Source organism: Trematomus bernacchii, unplaced genomic scaffold (genome assembly GCF_902827165.1).
Source record: "Trematomus bernacchii unplaced genomic scaffold, fTreBer1.1, whole genome shotgun sequence".
NCBI classification, from domain to species: Eukaryota; Metazoa; Chordata; class Actinopteri; order Perciformes; family Nototheniidae; genus Trematomus; species Trematomus bernacchii.
In genome coordinates, this window is record NW_022987515.1 from 137,560 (window position 1) to 157,551 (window position 19,992).

Here is a 19,992-nt window from a genome sequence, read left to right on the forward strand (position 1 = left end):
AGATGAGTGAAGTAAAGAAATAAAACGGGGTACTCAGGAGAAGGCATAAGAGACAATAGCACAGAGGGTGGCAGCGAGAAATGAGAGCAGAGTTTGTAGGGAGGGGAGGGGGCAGGAAGCTGGGAGAGCGTTATGTGGGCCAGATATTAACTGTATGGTTATCATAAACCAGCTCAGGGGCCGGGCCATCTGGAGAGGCCACAGGTTTACTCAAACAATCAGATCAGGATGGTGATAGCAACCGCTGCTGACGGTACAACATCCAAACATAGAGGTGACTGAGGGGTTAACAACCCATTACCTCGCCCTACTGCGGCCTCCTGGGAAGGCTCAGAATGGGGTTGTGGTGGCGGTGTGTGCATCGCCCTCAGACCCCGTAGCACACCTTTAGGCTGTTACTAAACAAAGGGTTCAGGGCTCGGTCCAGTGACATCACCACTGAGACTACGTCTGTGTGCAGGAGGAAAGTGGGAGACAAGGGCGTGGAGGATGGAGACTGTAGAGGTGGTGTGGACTATGTGGGAGTCACATTACTGCCCTCCAGCTCTTCTCTACCTGTCACATAAGCACTTTGAGGACTCAACAGTAAAGCCAGAGTCTTGACAACTTCAAACGGCTGCTGTGCCGAGTAGATCAGAGGCAACAGAGGGATAAAGGGAAGAATAAAGGAAGAGAGAGGAATCTAAAAAGCACCGGGCTATCCAATGTGTAACCTCAACAATGTGTTGTGGGATGTCTCCAATTTCATTATCAGATACTTCACCGAAGTTCATCTACTGCTAGGTCCCACAGTAGAAGAAAACAAAGAGAGGGGGGGCCTCCACACCGGCCCATTGAGTGCCAATGAGCTCTGGTGGAGCTGCAGCAGAGAGTTGGGAGCCATTAAGAAGAGAAAACAAACATAGACCTCTGGCCGGGCACACACAGCACTGCCCAGACACCTGTGTCCCATTCACCAAACATATCCGGCCACTTAACACTTCACAGAGGGGGTAGGGTGGTATTTGTGTTTGCAGGCTTGCACACCACACTATGGTTCTTTAAGTTTAGCTTTTTCACCCAAACAGCCTCCGAGCCTCTCTGTATGGACCAAATGATTGCGGCGGTAGCACGTCCCGCTGAGAGCAGCCAGCCGTTACACCACCTGACCATCACAACTGACCCCGCGCAAAGCTGCACCCTCTGAATAAAACCAGACAAAACCTGGCAAAACAAAGCTCATTCATCCTGCTGTCATTTGCAGTCTCCAGCCGTCCTCCTGTCTAGGTGCCTCAGCTGCATTTGGACTGACCTCAGGTTTGCCAGCACCTGTCCTGCACAAACAGTGACAGGCACATACACATACACATACACACACACACACACACACACACACACACACGCCTCCCCACCACCCAGGATGGATGAGAGACAGCAGGCCGGACAGACAAGGCACCGCCTCGGATCAGTGGAGGGGTTCACTTGGAGCTGCCAGAAGCCAAATCTCCGGTCGGCACCATTACAATTCTTTCCACCTCAGCAGTTCAAAATGGAAAGCAGGTATGCCATCAGCTGTGGTCAGTTTGTTACGCTGGATTCTCAATGCCTAGATGCAATTTAATGAATTGAAATGGAGATGACCCATAACCCTGGCAATGCACTCTTAGTTTCCACCCAAAGATTAAGCTAGATAGCAGGGCTCAGTTGTTTAGAAGTAGTGCAGGCCGCTTGCATGCTGCAATGCTTTGTTTGCAGTGAAGCCAAATGCATGCACAGATGGAGCCGACTGGACACCAGATGACTTGCTGTGGTGTGGTGGCATGGTCTGCCGACAGGGGAGAGAGGGAGAAGAGAAGCGAACAGGGGCACTGGGGCACCAGATGCCCTGCTAAAGTTTATCCAGTCCTACTCTCCTGATGGGATGTTACAGTGCTCCAGCCTGTTCTGATCTAAACGCAGTGTCACAGGCGTTAGCGCTTTTATTTTGTAACTGCACAGCACTTTCATTTAACTCAGAGTCCAGGCAAAGCACAGTGCATCATCATCGGCTAACATAAGAGAACTGAAACCTCTATTAGACTTTGTGTAGGTGTTCACCACTCACAGTCTAACAATATCACAGATTATTAAGACAGCACTGTAAGTACATATCCTGTTGGTAAACACCAAACATGGTCTTCCTGACAGCAGAGGACCACAGCTGTGGTTGTATTTAGGCTTCAGGAAAAACAGTCAAACAGTGCAAGCAAAGACAGCTACACTTGTTTGGAAGAGAAGTACAACGACTAAACACCCAGCTGTCAGTTAATAGGTAACTTATAAATCAGCTCTGCCATGACTCCTGCCTTCATGTAGGCCATTATGTTTTTTTATTTTGTATTTAGAACAAACGCAGTTATATCAAACAATTGTCTTAATCTCATGTATTCATTGTTTTATTAAATGAGAAAACCCTCAGTAATTTCAATTCTTCCAGTATACAAAAACAAGCTTCACGATGTGGTTATTTCCTATGTTTATTTATTGAATAACCAGTAACCATGCTATCGTGTGAAATATATTTTTACCGAGATATGAAACAACCTACATTGGGATAGATGCTAGTAGCCACTTTGGCCCAGCCCTGGATATACTGTATACGTTCATCAGATATACAACTGTGCACTTTATACATATTATTTTAAATTATATATGTGCTTGTTAGTAAATGTTTAAAGTAAGGTGAAGGTACTATTCAAAATGTACAATAAAATGATTGAAAGTTTAGTATTGTTTTTTTTTTATGTCTTCAAATATCAGTTTAAATAATAGACTTAGAGGCCTGACTTAATCAAGCCTGTTCTTCAATAGAAATCTTTTAAACTGTTTACAGTATCCACTAATATACTAGATGCATGGTAAACAACAGCATGCGTGAGTGTGGACGTACACACACGTCGGCTCTAAAGTGGGTGAGAGTATGTGTGTGGTTTCTGTGGTGCAGCCAGAGCCTGTGAGGCCACCAGACAACTGGGTAAACATACGGAGCCCCCCCCCCTCCACCTGTCTGCCCTCCGTGCTCACATCAGTGAGCTTTTAGCACCAAGTCATAGGTCCAATGTTAATGCCTAACGTTCAAACAGGCTGACGGTAAACTTTACACAGAGCAGTCTTTATCACAGATATCCAGTTCTCCTTGTAATAGTACAAAACCTTGACCCCAATGCTCCAAGTGTCTCAAAAATAAATAATACACAATGTAGTTCTAAGTCCACACATGTCTGAAAAAGTGCATTCAGAATGGCTAGATGGACAAAAGAAAAAAAATTCGAATCGTATCCGATGACTGATAGCACTTATGATGAGGACAGTGTTAGAATATCCCGCAGTGAAGTGGTGCGTTCCCATTACTGCATCTCTCCATCTCGGAAAATGGCTTCATTAACAGGCCAGAGCAGAGAGCTCCCTTGCCGAGTGTATGAGCACGCTGTACCCCGAGGGTCCTCCGGAATGGCTGAGGTGAAGTCCATTAGCACCCGACAGCTTGTTTTTGACCACTAAATAAAACAGGGTATTTTTCTGTGTCTGCAGTATAAATAGCCTTTAGCTCAGGAGCCCGCAAGCGCACATTTTCGGGTTTAAAGACTTGGTTCTAAGAAGAAATAAGATTGGGATCCTGATACTGTCATATTAGATATTCATCTAAACCAAGGTGAAATTTTAAAGCCTTACATGAAGAGCAATGTCACACTAAGTAATGGACCAAGAAAAAAGCAGATCATGCCATAACTTGTCTAGAGAGTGGCCCAGCAGGATCTAATGAGTTTTAGTTTTTTTGTCAGAAGTAATTTAAGCTCCCGTTTAACTGCCACTGTGGGCTTAATCAGAATACAACAGGGTATAATGTACCAACAAGTATTGAGTGTTTTTCCTATGTCACCATCCAATGTAACTTGCTCTGGATCAGTGTCCCCTAAATGCCTAAAAGTGATGTCAATGTCTATATCTAAACGGTGGCGAGTGGGCGGGGATGTGACAGCTCGAAGAGATATAAAAACCATGCGAAGATAAATCCATATCTCACATAACCTGTCCTGTTCTTCTGGCATACTTCACAATCCCTTAGGAAAGTTAGCTACCTCTGAGCGCATGACATAGCACTTACTTTTCCCAGTATATGCACTCCAATCATGTGTCATCTGATGAAATGCTACACCCTAGTCACCATTATTCGTCTGGATACAGGAGCCTCTGGAATGTATCGGATTCCTGCCTCAGGGGGAAGGCACCTTGGAAACATGGTCCTACCTCCACCAGCTAGCCTCTCCCCCTCTCCCACTCTCTTCGTCTATCTTTCCATTCAGCAAAATTCCACTAGAGGCTTGTTTGATTTACACCGCTTCATCGCCCATCAGACATGTGTTCACATTTTTGACGTACGTCTCACAAAAGCAGGACATGTGATGGACAGTTTAGAGATCTGGGACTGTTTTCCAGCTGTCTGTTGCCTCCTTCACGTCAAAGTCCCTACCAAAGGGTAAACATCTCAATGAACGTTAACCCTATGCTACACTTGATGCTTGGTTCCATTACCTTTCATGCTTGAGAACAAGCACAAGAGCTCTACAAATTGGAAAACTATTTTGCCCTCTAGTGCGTCATTGGTACAACAACTCTTAACCTATCTCCTCTCTCCAGAGAGCAACAGTTATGCAGAGCAGTACTCAGGGCCTGTTGTATTGAGTATATCTGAGTCACTGGCCTGCGTAATTCAGTCTAGGGAATTATGACAGTGGAAAATCATTTCCCTGGGCCAGGGATAGGAGGCCATGGCTAATCGTTCAGTAATCTGATCTGCCTGCATACTGTAGCATTCAGCCCCACCGCTAGCCTAGCCAGCCAGTCACACATGTGGACACCCCCAGTGCCTGCCAACTATCTGATGGAGGCTAACACTATTGGAAAAAAAACTCTCCAGGTTTTCCCGAGGATTACTGATGCTATCGGATCATTTGCTAATACTCGGTTGTGCTGTGCTGTTTGAAATGTATTTACTCTGCTCCTACTCTCCAATACCCCTCGCGATTGCAAAGCCTAAGCCAACAAATGCCGCAGCCACATTCCAGGCAGAAAAAGGCACTTCAATACAAACTACCTTACAGCTATGAAAAAATCTGATTTTGCCTCTGGTGTAATAATCCAAAAGATTTACTAAATGAGCAACATCCAAATGTGTCTGTCAAACAGCAGGCTATTTGTGGTACACTTCTAATTGTAGATTCCAGTATCTGGTGGAGCCAGTGCTGTTGTAGTAGTATATGAATAAGAACCATAGGGAGCAGTACTGTGGCACAAAGCAGTGCTTATACCCAGTAGAACGGGTTGGGGAGGGCTTGAGTTTTGGAAAGATGCCTGGCTTCAGCCCCTCGCTAAAGAGAGGTCTGCACCCCACACACACAGTGTAGACACAAGGGGCACTGACATGGAAAAATACAAGAGATGACATGTTGTGGGGCACTGAAGTTCCCAACAGTTACCTTGTGTAAAGCATTAAATGTGATGGTATAGTTACCGCACTATAATTAAACTTACATCCTCCTGTGGAGAGGAGTAGCAGTAAAGCAGCCAGCGCAGTGAATGACAACAACATTCCTCTTTCTCTTCCCCATTCAAGCCTAAAATGATGAATTGTCTGTGATCATGTCTTATTCTGATAAATGGCCAAACACCTTTTGGTTGAGCAATTTGCCATATACTGTCATGCAGCGAGTATTTTATCAACCTCCATGTGTAGGCATTGTAACCCAGTTAAAGCATTTCTCAGGCATATCTAAGTGAAGAGATGCTGATATATGATCAAATGGCTGCGGCAGCAGTGGCAGCCTTCATCAACTGCAAGCGATAGATCACAGCATGTTTGGCAGTCGGTGGGAGCAGTCAGATGGAGGGTTAGAACAACCAGACAAACAGTTGGCAGAGATAAATAGTGCAACTTAAGATTCGGCTCTCCAGAAATGTGCCAAACAAATGACAGCAGCAACAATCTTTTTTTATTTTATCTGCAAATGGAATAAGCCCTACATATTTATTTCCCCCACCCATGTACAACACACGGCTTGGGTATAGCAAAAATGTAACGCATTGGTCAAATGAATCTAATGATCTATGAAACCAGAAGGACAACACTTTTCAGTTACAAGAATGTCTTCCGCAGCCGAGCCGAAATGCAGGAAAAGTCCTTATGACTTTGCCAAATACATTTAGAGAGTGACTCATTCTCCTTTAGTAATCTCTTACTCACATAGGTGCACGCTTGCACGCGCACACACCCCAAGGCAACAGATTTCAGGCAGGTCTGGACTGCCCCTTTTTGCTACACAGCAGAGTCAAATGTTTATAGTATTTAATAGATGCAGCCTTCTTTGTGGAGATACACAACCAAGCAAAACAAAGCAGCCACATGCAGTGAAGAGGGATCTAATGTAAGGACACTGCATCATTGTTAAACAGGCACTGTGCCACATGCAAACAAACAAAAGTATCACAAAAAAAACACTAATAAATGGGTGTATATCTTTGTCAACAGTGCATCCCAAACTACTTGTAGGAATAGTAAAACTGGACCTAAGCAACTGCATAGGTAGAATTGTCTTTTTTTGCTTTGTTTTTTCCCCTCTAAAAAACAGTGTTTATGGTTGGGAATTTTTGAAAATCTTGTTAAAGGTTCAATATTGGTAATAATCCGTCTGCAGATGATTCCTACAGGTAGCTACACTATAGTCAGTCTGATGCATCATATGTCAAAACACAGAGCCTGTCATCACTGCTGATAATTAAGTCAACTTCCCAGAAATCATTTGGACAAATTGGATAACGTTAAAGCGGCTGTTGCATTCCCATGGTAATCTTTTATCCACCTCTGTCATGTGCAGAGCTATTAGATTAGGTGGCGAACAATCTTATCGACCTTTAATTATAATTTGCACACAAAATCGTTTGGCCTTTTCATTGCAAGACACACATTAGACTGCAACGTCTGTGGAGTAATTGATCATTGTTGGCAAATTGTTCAAGCTAACTTGAGAAAAACATTGGAAAAATACTCTATAAATCTCAGCAAGCTCTAAAGTTACACAAACAAGTTCCCCGCTTGTCTCTGATACCGGGCTGCACTACGGTATCCGGTTGGATAAAGGAATTCCAATATTAAATCACAGAGCCGAGCAGCCGGACACAGCTCTATCCTGTGCACAAACTTCGACCAGACCCTCTTCAAAAATAACGTTAGCCTCCTTTCTCTGCTGCCAGACGGACGAGCTAAAAGCTGCACCGAGCCTCCACTACTATGTCACCGGGGCTTTATGTACCAGCCAGGGGGGAGTCAGGCCGAAAAACTGGCCTCATTCTCCGTGTGCACCAGACAATGTTCACTAGCCTGGCCTGGGAGACCGAGCGGCGGGGCTCTCGGTCGTGCAGGCTACTAAACATGTGCGAAAACACGGCGACGAGACTAGCGTTGTGTCGATGGACTCACCTTGTTTTGGGTTAGGAGGATTTGGTACAACACAGTCCGTTTGGGGTGGCTGCAGGGTTGTAGCACGCTCGGCGCATGTCGTCGTCGTCGTCTCGGTTTGCTGTCTGCCGTGATGTGGAAGCGGCACCGCGGACTCGGCTGGGAGAAACCGAGAAATCTGAGAATGCCCCTCTCTTTCTGCAGCTCAGTGCACCGGCACTGCTCATAACTGTCGACAGGAGGCGCCAGCACAGCACATTTTTTTGTCTCTGATATGCGCATACATGCATGGGCAGTCTTCACAACTCCTCAAAGAAATCACCTGTGCGATCATATTAAAGCACGGGTATATGAAGTGATCTTACTACTATACTCTACCAAAAAGATAATTTGGCAGTGATATCATGGTGAAAGTTTGAATGATTCCTATTTCTTAGGAACAGGAGCTCAGGGATATTTTTGATCAGTCACCATACCATGCAGATTACACGACAAGCGCCTATGCAAAACTGTGGATTTTTTAATTGAATAATCTCCAGCAATGCATCAAATTGAAACAGTATTCATATGTCTACTCTGTACAATGTCATTGGTAGCCTACTGATAGATATCTCATAGATAGATAGATAGATAGATAGATAGATAGATAGATAGATAGATACTTTATTCATCCCAAATTATTTTGTTATATAATAACAAATATAATATATATATATATATATATATAGTGAGTGACCTAATATTACTAAAGGTAGGCTACTGCTTTGACAATTTAAGGCACTATGCTACTATACTTTGTATATGTTTTTGAAGGGAATAAGGCACTGCTTATTGCTAGCCTACAATGAATGGACATCAAACATAACTGTTAAACATGGTTTCAGGACAACAAATAGCCTAAATGTTTTTAATAAATGAACACAAATTGTCCAAAAAGCAGAACTCATTTCAGTGCAGGCCTACCACATTGGATGATATCAACCAACAACACTATTCTAGAATACAATGTAATGAATTGAGCTTCAAAAAATGGGACTGTTGTGAAGAAATGGTGCACCTAGACGTCCTCTGACCTTGTGACTCATGAGGTTGGTGATTTTCATTACGGAGTGGCTAGATCAAAGTCAAAGCTATGTTTCAAAACAGCTTTGGCTGTCTCATCCACATCACATGATAGAATAGGGTCACACGACTCATTAAGACAAAGAAGGCGATGCTGAAGGCTTACCTCAGTGTCCTGCTAAATACAGGGCAAGATACAGAACGTTCCCCCAGATACAAGGGACACAGGGGGATGTGGCTAAATATTTTTCATTTAACCCTTAACCCCTGGAAATATGGTCACAGGAGCAATGCAGCCATGAGTTAATTGTTAATCAGTGTTACCTTGCTCATGAGCACAATGCAAGTGATTATACCATGAAGTTTATGAATCTAACTCAGACATTATAGGTAACAGAAAAGTTTAGCAGACTATCTTTTCTGACCTCCTGAATGGCTCTGCACTATGGAAGAGTAGTTTTTCATGCCTGCAACTATAATCCCTGTCCTTTGTGCACCATGACCTTAAATAAACATTAGGGGCTTAATGCCCATCCGTAATCTTAAAAATCCTATGACCCGCTAATTGGAGTTTCACACAGCCAACACCCTGACCTGAATTGGAACAGGTGGATAGATAAACTGTAAATGGACTACACAATTGGCTTAGAGAAGCTCACACACACCAGCTAGTCAGCCTGTCTCTGTCTCTCACTCACCCATACAATCGCAGTGGTGGAAAAAAGCAAGCTACGCACAACAGTAATTTAGCCTGCTATAGCCTACCAGGATGTGAAAATACTCTTATCCAATTCAAGTAGAATAAGAAACATTATCAACTAAATGTAGCCTGCTTGAAGTGTCAAAAGTGAAAGTATAGCCTATTCATTTCACATAAATGGCTACTCTGAATTTGCAAAGTTAGGGTGTTATCTTATTAGTGTTAATTATATTAATATGTATTGCTGTTGCATTGCAAAGAGGCATCCACATTTTGACATTGCACCAGATTAAAGGGGGCTGTGAGAAATAGTTCTAATAAATAGAGATATTGCATTAATGATAAAGTTACTATTGATAGACCTACTACTTACAGCATAATGATTGGCCAAAGTTATACACGCGTGCACACACCTTTATACCTAAACTGTTAATATCAGAGATGCTTTTGGTGCAGGAAGATATTTCTACTTTACAATATTTATATTTGTTTGTTATGGCTATGGAGAGTTTTCCTGATTAGATTATGTCTGACGGTTTATTGAAATAGGGCGACACCCCAAGGTGAAACGTGGCTCTCTGGCGCGGTGCATTGTGGTCTGACACCTCCCGCTTGGCTCACACTCTGCAAAATGGCGACGTCTCTAGGATCCAACACCTACAATAGACAGAACTGGGAAGACGCGGTATGTGTAATCGTCATTAAAGTGTACGGGACAGTGAGCGTGACTTAAACACAGTAATTTACAGTTAATTTCAAAGAGTTAACATTGCCCTAAAATCTACTAACTGGGCACAAATCTGTCCAGTTTGCTTGGTAGCCAGCTATCCAGCTATCCAGCTAGCCTAGCCTAGCGTTAGCTGGTAGAAGCGTGGCTGCTGCGTTCGTAACATGTCTCTGCTAGCTACTGTGTTAACATCATTCATAAAATATCACAACATAATCGGAACAATTGTGGATTATAAGAGATCGGCCAGAGTTGACTCGAAACAAGAACTTGATTAGTTTGACCGTAACATGTTTTGTGGTAATGCTAGCTAGTTAGCTGAGCTAATGAAGGCGACAACTAGCACCTTATGCTAACAATAATAAAACGACGTTTCCATAATTAACGTTCTCGCTAACAACTAAGCAAGTTACATGTCAATGTATAGCCGGGTAAGGCGGAACCCAGACAATCCGATACATACAAATGTGTTTGTCTGTTATTTTGGATTGGCTTAGCAATTGTAAACTCATCTTAAAGCTCGAGGTACAGTTAGCTTAGCAGCTGCTAACTGGAGGGGACCAAATTCGCTTCCTTGACACGTTACCTACACTTAAAAAAAAACATAACTTTTTCGGGGTTACAAACGGTTCTGTACAAAATGTTTCTCATATTTTAACTATGCTGGATTCTGGTCAACTAATTGATAACACCTGGTATGTAAACTAAATTGGAGATGTACCAAATCTTAAATCTTTATCGTACTATGTGGTGCATCAAGCATCCCAAGGTCTTTATCCCTACTATATAAGGCAGCAAATCAATTTGCTCTCTTTAGCCATGACACAACAGGGCATTTGGCCAATGTTGGTTTAATTAAGACACCAGAATATAAAGTGTGCAACCCTAGCCTGTGTAGTTGACTCTTGAGACACAAGAGCTGCTTATATTTGGGTGTTTGGCTGCTTCTCTCATGGTGGATTAGGGCATGGTCCTTTTCAACAGCTAGCTAGCACTTGGATTGAAACAGCATCCTTCAACAGATGGTAAAGTTGAAGTGAGTCCACTTGCCCTGATTTCACCATAGGTTTTCACTCGTGCAACATTGCTAAGGTTACTACAGCAGTAAGTGAAACAGCGTATGTTTCTGCTTTTAGAACAATTACAACAAGGGACTGCTGGATGAATAACATAAATGGTGCTTGTTATTTTAAATTGACTAAATAGAGATCTGTTTGTCTCTTGTTTTTCAGGATTTTCCAATTCTGTGTCAAACATGTTTAGGAGAAAACCCATATATCCGCATGGTGAGTTTTCATTACTTTGTATCATCATCCTTTGTAGTGTTGATACCTGTGTTTTGCTGGTTCAAGTGTTAATGCTTTGTTTTACAGACCAAGGAGAAGTATGGGAAAGAGTGCAAGGTAGGTTTTCCCGTAGTATTTTAAATCTTGGTTCTATGATACACTTAATACTTTGTTGCATGTAAGAATTTAAATACATGTATTAAACTAATTGTTTCATTCTATGCCCGTTAGATTTGTGCTCGTCCATTCACTGTGTTCCGATGGTGCCCGGGGACACGGATGCGTTTTAAGAAGACTGAGGTCTGTCAGACCTGCAGTAAAATGAAGAATGTTTGTCAAACATGTCTGCTGGACCTCGAGTTTGGTGAGTCTCATGTAATTTCTTACTTGACCTGTTTATATTTTGTATTGCTTGGTTAAGATTGTTGCTATATGAGATTAACCCTCTTGTCGCACCTTGTGTTTTACAGGTTTGCCTATTCAGGTCAGAGACACCGGGCTGTCAGTTAAAGACGAGGTTCCTAAGTCGGATGTTAACAAAGAGTACTACACACAGAACATGGAGAGAGAGGTATACTTGCTGTGCAATGCAGACAAAAACATCTTTGTTGTTCTATTTATTCTGATTTCCATAAAGCAACCATGGCTAAAACTCAGCTGCTAGGATGTCCCCAATTTCAAATATCTAAACAATAGGTATCACCTAAGTCTGGTTCCTTTTTATAAATATTATTTGTAGTATACACTTTTAGGGTTTTTACATTTTTATTTCCACATTTGGGGATGGAATTTATTTTTGTAATTGATCAATAATGTCTACTTGAACTTCTGTGTTCTTAGATAGCCAATTCTGATGGCACACGGCCAGTGGGCCAGCTGGGTAAAGCGCCCAGCTCTAGTGACATGTTGCTGAAACTGGCCAGGACCACGCCATACTACAAGAGGAACAGACCACACATCTGCTCCTTCTGGGTGAAAGGAGAGTGTAAGAGAGGGGAGGAATGTCCCTACAGGTCAGTGATACTTCAAGAAAGTTTTCTTATCTTAATTCATATTTATGTTTGAGATTTAACATACATTTATTAGTACTTATTACAATAGGCAACATTGAAAACAAATGTTCTCATGGTTAACTGTAACTTTCTTAGATATTGTTGTAGTTTTCTCATTCTGGTTGTCCTTTTCGCAAAGACACGAGAAGCCCACCGATCCTGATGATCCTCTGGCCGACCAGAACATCAAGGACCGTTACTACGGCATTAATGACCCTGTGGCTGACAAGCTGCTGAAACGGGCCTCAACTATGCCGCGTCTTGACCCACCAGACGACAAGTCCATCTCCACCCTCTACATCGGAGGATTGGGAGACACTGTCACTGATGGAGATCTCAAGTAAGGTTTTCTTACTTGTAACAACTATCAAACCCCCTGTGACAATTTGTGTTCACTAATGTTGCAAATAAAGTACAATGTGATGTTTTATCGGGACTTTATCTTTTTAAACCTTCTTACTTCCAGTGTTTTTTTATCTTTTGTACATTCATTTTTTGTTTTGTATTGCAGGAGTCACTTCTACCAGTTTGGAGAGATCCGCACCATCACCATAGTCCAGAGGCAGCAGTGTGCCTTCATCCAGTTTGCCACTCGGCAGTCAGCTGAAATGGCTGCTGAGAAGTCCTTCAACAAACTCATCATTAATGGACGGAGGCTCACTGTCAAGTGGGGAAGGTAAGAAGCTAATAATGAAGGATGAAAGTGAAGCGTCGGGGTTCCCATCACCAACTCGACCCCCAGGCGCTTAATCCACGCTCATCCTTTCTGTGGATGCAACCCTAAAAGCTCCTTCCGCCATCCAATTTTTAGCTCTCATTAAGCACCAGGTGGTGTTCAGAGAAAATGTGTTATTGAAAGTAACAGCCTAATAAAGCTACCATCACAATTGAGACCAAACTTCTCTCTGCAGCGGTTAAAACAAATTATTACAGACACAGTAAGAGCTTCAACACAGCAAATAATTTGTGCTGGGCCGGTCATTTAGAAGTTTTCTATATAATTCTGCTGCTGCACACCATTCAGTGCTGTCAAACTAAGTAAGTGATCTGTTTAAATGTTTGAGTGTATGTATTTATATAAATGTGTATTGTGTTTTTAGGTCTCAGGCAGCAAGAGGGAAGGAGGGTGTCAAAGAAGGTGTCAGTGAGATGGGCACCAGACTTGATCCTGTACCTGGACTGCCTGGAGGTGAGTGTGCTAACACAGGGACAGCTGGAATGTGTGTGTACGCATAGTGATGTAGTCATGCGAGTGCGGTTTTCAATATGCCTCTAATGTGTACATTGTGTCATTAGTTGTTCATTCATTTTCTTCTACATTGTTATCCACTGATTGATAGTGCAGATTCAAATCGCTGAAATGTATTTATTTGTCATGTTTAATCATTTGTATTTATCTTTTGTGTTTTAGCTCTTCCTCCACCTCCAGCTTTAGACGAAGAAGCTCCTGCTAACTACTTCAACCTGGACCCTAGCAGCTCTCCTGCGGTCATGAACATCGCTCTGCCCCCCCCTCCAGGCATCAACCCGCCTCCTCCAGGTAAAATCCTCACCATGTCATAGATGCAGCTTATTTCCCATTCTTAGTTGTATTGGTCAAATATCAAATTGTTACAAATTTCCCATAAACTTTAAAATTTTCATTTTGGTATTCCTGATCTGTTTTTATAGAATTACACAATACATTTTTGCGAAGCTGTTAACTCTATTTATATAATGGAAATGACTTAAACAGTGAGAAAGTGTAGATGCCCAATCCTCTAACTCTTTGTCTTTTCATCTGTTCAATCAGGTTTTGGCCCTCCAATGTTTCACCCCATGGGTCACATGGCTCCACCTATGCCCCCTCCAATGAGCATGAGACCTCCTGGTCAAATCCACTACCCCTCCCAGGATCCTCAGCGCATGGGAGCCCACGCTGCACATGGCGCACGTCAAGGCGAATAGCCCCCCGAGTGACCCCGTACTGCCATTCTGTTCCCTACTTCAAACCTGGTCAGGTGCTTTCACTTCAGATGCTGTCAGCGGGCCTGAATCCTGCAGACTACTTCTGGCAGGAAACCTCGTCATGTCTTACCGGATAACATCAGATTTATTAGGCCACCTGCAGTGAAGTGAATGAACTGAACAAGCACCATCTGTGTCTAGAGAGAAGACAGCCAGGATATTCCAAGATGACTTTGTCTCTTCTCACAGTTAATAAGTACTCGAGCGGCATCAGCAGACTTCATACACCGGCCCCTGTGATCAGGGCCAGGGTTTACACAGGCTCCTGTGTTGGAGCTGTTGTATATATTAAAATGTATACTTCTGTTTAATTAGTTTTTGTCACATCTTGCAACATGGAGTAGGATTCTGAGGAGCATTTTTAAAGCTGTTAATTTTCAGTAATTCTTTTTTTATTTGACACAATCTTAATATTCCACAGCATATTGACTTTGTTTATTGTAAGGCTTTCTTTTCAATGTTGTTTTCACTTGTCATTAAAATGAGGCCATTTTGACATTGATCATCTCAAGAGTACTTATTTTTCAATAACACTTGCTTTAGTAGAATACAGAGAAAGGGTAAAGATGTAAAGTCACAGTCTGACAACTATCAGATGGAGTCTTGGGAGTGTGGAGAGGAGGATGTCGGGGGTTGACGTAGATGGATCAGATACTGCTAAGGACAACAAAAGGAAACCACTTCAGCCCGTGGCAGCATTGTCTGAGACGACTGGCAGCGAAGGGACAGCAGCCCTCTGAGTTTACCTCATCTAGTCAGACCTCTCAGCAGCAGCAAAGCTCTTTATTTATCATGCAGGAGTGTTTTTCTCTCCCCTGTTGTGCCCGCTGATTAACGGGGATCAACTTTGTAGGAAGAGAGCAGCAAGCGGGGGTCAGTGCTTCAGTCTCTCAGCTGATGAGCTTCCTTCTCATAGTTCATTAGATTCAGGGTAGTAATCGGTTCCCCATCCCCTGGGGGCTCTGTTGAAGTTGGGCCGTCGGCACATGCGGTCCAGAGCGACGCCGGGCAGCTGCTGGGATTCCACGGCCTCAAATCTGATCACTGGGATCACCCTCTGGCTGACCATTGCACCCCCGAACGGCCTGGCAGATCTCAGAGACAAAGAGCGGAGTTGTTACTAAGCAGGATGAGTGCATTGTGTTACATTTTCCTGGCAGAATATGACCCTAGGTATCATATGGCTCGGACTTCCTCCCATAAAGTGGGTGGGGGGACTTTTTAAATGATGCATGATACCCAGTCTGGTCATCTCTGATTCTAACTGCGGTTAACAGGAGGAAGCCACCCAGGGTGTGCTACTGAAAGTATGTTCAACCTTTTCTACTTGTGTAGCTGCTCTGACCATTAGAGTTCAGATTTAATTAAGGCTTCACAACTTTATAATAATCTTAAGAGTGTAAACGGATCCCCCCGCAGGGGGTACAGTTCCTGACTGGCTGGCAGAAATCGAGTGATTAACAGCCTTAATTGACTTAAGTCTGAGTTTGTCTTTCATATTTTTGTCCATTACTCCATCTGTCCGGGCTTAACCTTTGTACTGGCGCGCTGGTGTGATGCAATTCCTTGTGTGCTGTGAGAAAGGCGATTCCCTTTCGTGCGTAATCTGTTTTGCGGGGAAGGCATTTGAAGCTGGCAGCACCCTAGTGGATCACCTTTCAAGAACGGGTTTGAAAATAGCCATCATACAGCCACGCTCCAAGGAGGTGCAAGCCAGAGATTCATTTTCAAACTGTGGAAACATGGAGTGGAGCCGAGGGAAGAGATGATTGTGATGGATGACATGCTCAGGTCATGTGGCTCTATTTGAGGACGCCTGTGCTTCCAGCCGATAGGATCTAACTATTCATACATTTTAGATTAGTGATGTGAGCAGCAGAACATGTGGGAAGGCAGATTTACCTGTTGAAGCACCTGTAGTCTGAAGGCTGAGGTTTTTGTGGGAGCTCGGGCAGCTGGGTGTTGATGGCGTTAAGAAGCTCTACGTTGTTTCCCAAAGCGTTGTGCCATGGGGAAGTGTAGGATTTGGGGATTACTGTTGTGTTGAACTTCTCATGAGGAACTCCCTTCAGAGGGCCAGAATATCCTGACAAACAGATCTGATGTCACCGATAGTAAGATACAACAATGGGTAAAGAGAAAGATGTCTTACTTTGATCTGGGTAATTCTATCTTTTATATCCAGTGTAGGCAGAAAAAGGCCCTTTGTTTAGAGAAATTGACACTCCCTTGGTTTGAAACTAATTACAAAGCAAAAACAGATCTAATGCTCATTTAAAACTCTTTGATGCCACTCCTGTCAACAGTGGAGGCTACAGTAATTACATCTGTGTGAATCCCCGATAATAAACAGAGCTCAGATCAGATGTCAGTCAGCTTATAAGCACTGCCTTCTGTCAGGACTAATAGAGAACAGCACTCGGCAAAGATGGGCACATACTGTAGGTGCTTTCTGCACACTGCCAAAAGGAAAACTAATTTAATTGCTCAATACATTTCTATATAAAAATTGAACACTATCAAAGTTAGATACAGTGATCAGGCATGCCTTAGCATTTGGCTTTGCAGTGACTTTACCTGGAGCGAGGACGTCGGGACTGCCCTTCTTTGCTACAGTCTTCTGAAGGTTCATGACCAGGCTGTGCTTACCAGTGACCGAGAAAGTTTTGTTCTCTTTTCCCCCCTGGGGCTCTTGAATGATCTGTGGGGGAGGGACAGCCTCTGCATAGACCTGGGACATGGGCATTCATTTAAAGTGAGATTTATGTTGACATTTTAAAATGAATTTGTCACATTTTCAACCACGACAGGGAAAAATAAATATGAACGTTACAATTTTAAAGATACAAATGTATACATCTTATATAGGAACTAACATTTTAAAATGCATGCATGGTAAAGAAAGAAATTATACTAAATCATGCCAAATTTGTAAAAATGCAACTGTCAAGAGAAAGTCACAAAAACACACTTTATAAAGGGGGACTCTGATGTAACATGAACATTCAGTTTACTCGGTTTCAACGTGATACATCTTCCTGGGAAAACAGCTGTATAATGTCCTTTGTTGGCTCTAAAGGGAGCTTTCCTGAATGATGTAATTCGTTTTTGAGACTTTTTAAAAGAAACAAGATCCTCTAGTACTGTATTGTAGTAGAAACACAGGTACATCATCTTGGGTGTGTAGGTGGCTGTCAGTGAACAGGAGTCGTGCGCTCTGTGCTTTCTCTCAGTTCCTTACATTGTTGGGGTTGTAAGCAACATTGGCAGCATTCTCCAGTGTGAACCTCTCGACCCTCTTCTGTCTCTCCTGAAACATGCGAGAGCCTCGATTAGATTCAAGGTTGAGCTCCTCCATCATCACATCCTTTGGGACGCTGATCTTCTTCCCGAGGTTCAGACCCCCTGGCACAACACGACAGACACATTTTCTTTTTATAAATGACTGTATCACAGTAGTGAATCTACTTGGGTTTGTATTGTTGTGTGTTGCATGACATCAGGTTAGGTGGCTTTAACCCTGCACAGACACATTGGGGTAGTTGTTAGTGCAAGGCAATTATAAAAGCAACCTACATACAAAGAGATGGATAGTAACACAGACTTATAAGAACCTTTGGCAAATCATAATGTCTCCTCTGATCTTCTTGTCTCAGTTTAACAGCTATGGGGTGCTGATGTAAGAAAGATGAACCGTGTGCAGCATCACTAAGTTGGTATCCGCTTTTGCTCAAGGTCTCTTCTCGTGTTATACCAAGGCAGAGTGTAGGGTCGGAAATAGCCTCGAGATGATGTCAAGGGGTGTGTAATGTTTGTTGTGGTCCAGGGTCGCATGGGTAACTGGGCATAAAAATAAAATGTTTTGATAAAAGACTCATGACTCACACATGTAAAGCGTCTGGAGAAGTCAGGGCAAGGGCCACCCTCGAGGAGCTGCCTTTGATCGGCCTGCGTAAAATCCAGTGGTGGGAGTCACATTTTGCTGAGTTTAGGGGACTTGGTTTTAAAGCCTTGCTGGCGGACAGCAACCGGGATGGTCCCTTCTGTAATGTTTGGAGGATTTCAACAACACTGCTGGGCCCTCACGCTGTGGGCGAACATTCTTTGATGTTTGGCTCCACTACGACTGACAGCCTAAGCTTGTGATCACACACTGTGGCATTTTTAATATGGGTGTAAATGCAAAGCAAGAGTATACCAATTTGTTTAAGATATGTTAACCAGTATGTAAAATAAACCATGTATCAGCTCATTCTTGATTATTATGTATGTGTAGTTATGTTAGAAATAATTCAAATGTAATCAATTGTGTCTCCACATCCACACTTACCTCCTCTGGCCTCATTACACAGAGCCTTAGCCTGCATCATCCTCTGCTTAGTCATGTCATCCAAGCCTGACGGCATCATCATCGTCATCATATTCTTCCTCTGATCGACACACATGTTGCCATGTGAATAATGATTATTAAATATATGTACATGTGCCATTGCAAATCGCTCTTTATGTTAAATGGAAAAAGCAACAGAAAACACACTTTGTATAGCATCAAATTATATATTAGTTACATTTTTGTCCTAACCATTTCAGCATATTTTTCAACTTCATTAGTCTGGCAATGCCTGATTCTCAAATTGTAATTCTTATTTTCCTACTTTTGTGAACTGGTTTTTCATTAATTTACTGCTTAACTCACAGATAAAAATCCCAGTGCATCTTTTCCACCTTAAAGCTGTCACTCGAGTCTCATAGAAATGTAAAGTCTTATAAGTGACCTATTAACTGTTTGTGAAAGGACCTGGCAGTTTCTACACAGACGGTTAGCAGTGCCTTCTCTTGACCGTAGCACCTCAGTCCTTACCTGTGCTCCTGCCTCTCTGTGTGTCTCTGTCGGAGCTGCTCTGGATGGTCGTGTGTTTTCTCTCGAACTGCAGATGGGTTTGGGCATTGATCCTCTCTGACTCACCAGGCAGAGAAAGAGCAGTCCCTATAAAACTCATCCCGGCATGCCTCGGGTGCTTACCTCACCGGGTTATTTCAGTAGAGGGATAAGAGAGTGAGGATGGATGGAGGGAGTGTTTAGGGAGGGGGTAAAATAGGGCGATTATGGGGAAGGGGCAAGTATAAAGATTTACATCCTGACCTCAAGCTTCTGTGATAATGCAAATCTGATCGCCTGGGTGTGTGTATGTGTGTGTATGTGTGTTTGTGTGTGTGTGTGTGTGTGTGTGTGTGAGTGATAACAGCTGCTGTCCAGACAGTGACACTGAGCTCTCAGAAAAGCCAAGCATCCACACTCTTCACTTTAAGCACACACACACACACACACACACACACACACGCACACGCACACGCACACGCACATGCACACGCACACGCACACGCACACACACACACACACACACACACACACACACACACACACACACACACACACACACACACACACACACACAAACCATTTATATTTCTCTCTTCTCTAAAGCACTGTGTAACTGCTCTGCCACATGTACCAACACGCCATGTGTTTGCAACAAAATGTTATGGGAGCTGCTCTAAATTTGATGAGGTCACTGCGATCACAGGATGTGATTCAGTTTAGCACTTTGGGGTCAAAGGTTAAACTTTGTGGCAGTTTGCTCTTCTATTTTTGATGGTCTGAGACCTTTGACGTCCTTTTCTTAAAC

At 43.0% G+C, this 19,992-nt stretch overlaps 3 protein-coding genes across 4 annotated transcripts in view; 1 reads left to right on the forward strand and 2 right to left on the reverse strand.

Moving 5' to 3' along the window:
* The window catches only part of ndst1a (N-deacetylase/N-sulfotransferase (heparan glucosaminyl) 1a), a 42,628-nt gene extending 34,966 nt beyond the window's left edge, over positions 1 to 7,662 (reverse strand). The window contains exon 1 of the mRNA XM_034115832.1: positions 7,493 to 7,662. The gene's annotated coding sequence lies outside the window, so the exon portion shown is untranslated. The remainder of the gene's footprint in view (positions 1 to 7,492) is intronic.
* A 2,158-nt stretch (positions 7,663 to 9,820) lies between these two features.
* On the forward strand, positions 9,821 to 14,807 carry rbm22 (RNA binding motif protein 22). Its single transcript, XM_034115791.1, has 11 exons — positions 9,821 to 9,918; positions 11,193 to 11,246; positions 11,334 to 11,363; positions 11,478 to 11,610; positions 11,717 to 11,817; positions 12,087 to 12,259; positions 12,438 to 12,638; positions 12,810 to 12,974; positions 13,399 to 13,487; positions 13,710 to 13,838; positions 14,091 to 14,807. Exons 1-11 carry the CDS (start codon positions 9,865 to 9,867, stop codon positions 14,243 to 14,245), a joined length of 1,284 nt encoding a protein of 427 aa, XP_033971682.1. The 5' UTR covers positions 9,821 to 9,864; the 3' UTR covers positions 14,246 to 14,807.
* Positions 14,808 to 15,057: 250 nt separating this feature from the next.
* LOC117471021 (myozenin-2) lies at positions 15,058 to 19,320 on the reverse strand. Of its 2 annotated transcripts, none has more exons than XM_034115811.1 (6): positions 19,167 to 19,320; positions 18,636 to 18,735; positions 17,547 to 17,710; positions 16,955 to 17,036; positions 16,208 to 16,391; positions 15,058 to 15,399 (listed from the first exon to the last, which is right to left on the reverse strand). In XM_034115811.1, the coding sequence occupies exons 1-6, from the start codon at positions 19,251 to 19,253 to the stop codon at positions 15,216 to 15,218; spliced, it is 801 nt and encodes a 266-aa protein (XP_033971702.1). In that variant the 5' UTR covers positions 19,254 to 19,320; the 3' UTR covers positions 15,058 to 15,215. The 2 variants fall into 2 exon arrangements, with proteins under 2 accessions (XP_033971702.1, XP_033971693.1); XM_034115802.1 differs by having other exon boundaries at positions 16,883 to 17,036.
* Between the last annotated feature and the right edge of the window lie 672 nt (positions 19,321 to 19,992).

Coding starts and splice junctions, on each gene's coding strand:
- rbm22 (XM_034115791.1), top strand. CDS start 9,865: ATGGCGACGTCTCTAGGATCCAACACCTACAATAGACAGAACTGGGAA. Junction 11,818..12,086: donor CACAGAACATGGAGAGAGAG/GTATACTTGCTG, acceptor CTGTGTTCTTAG/ATAGCCAATTCTGATGGCAC. Junction 13,839..14,090: donor CATCAACCCGCCTCCTCCAG/GTAAAATCCTCA, acceptor CTGTTCAATCAG/GTTTTGGCCCTCCAATGTTT.
- LOC117471021 (XM_034115802.1), bottom strand. CDS start 19,253: ATGCCCAAACCCATCTGCAGTTCGAGAGAAAACACACGACCATCCAGA. Junction 18,736..19,166: donor ACAGAGAGGCAGGAGCACAG/GTAAGGACTGAG, acceptor TGTGTCGATCAG/AGGAAGAATATGATGACGAT. Junction 16,392..16,882: donor TCCCGACGTCCTCGCTCCAG/GTAAAGTCACTG, acceptor TCTGTTTGTCAG/GATATTCTGGCCCTCTGAAG.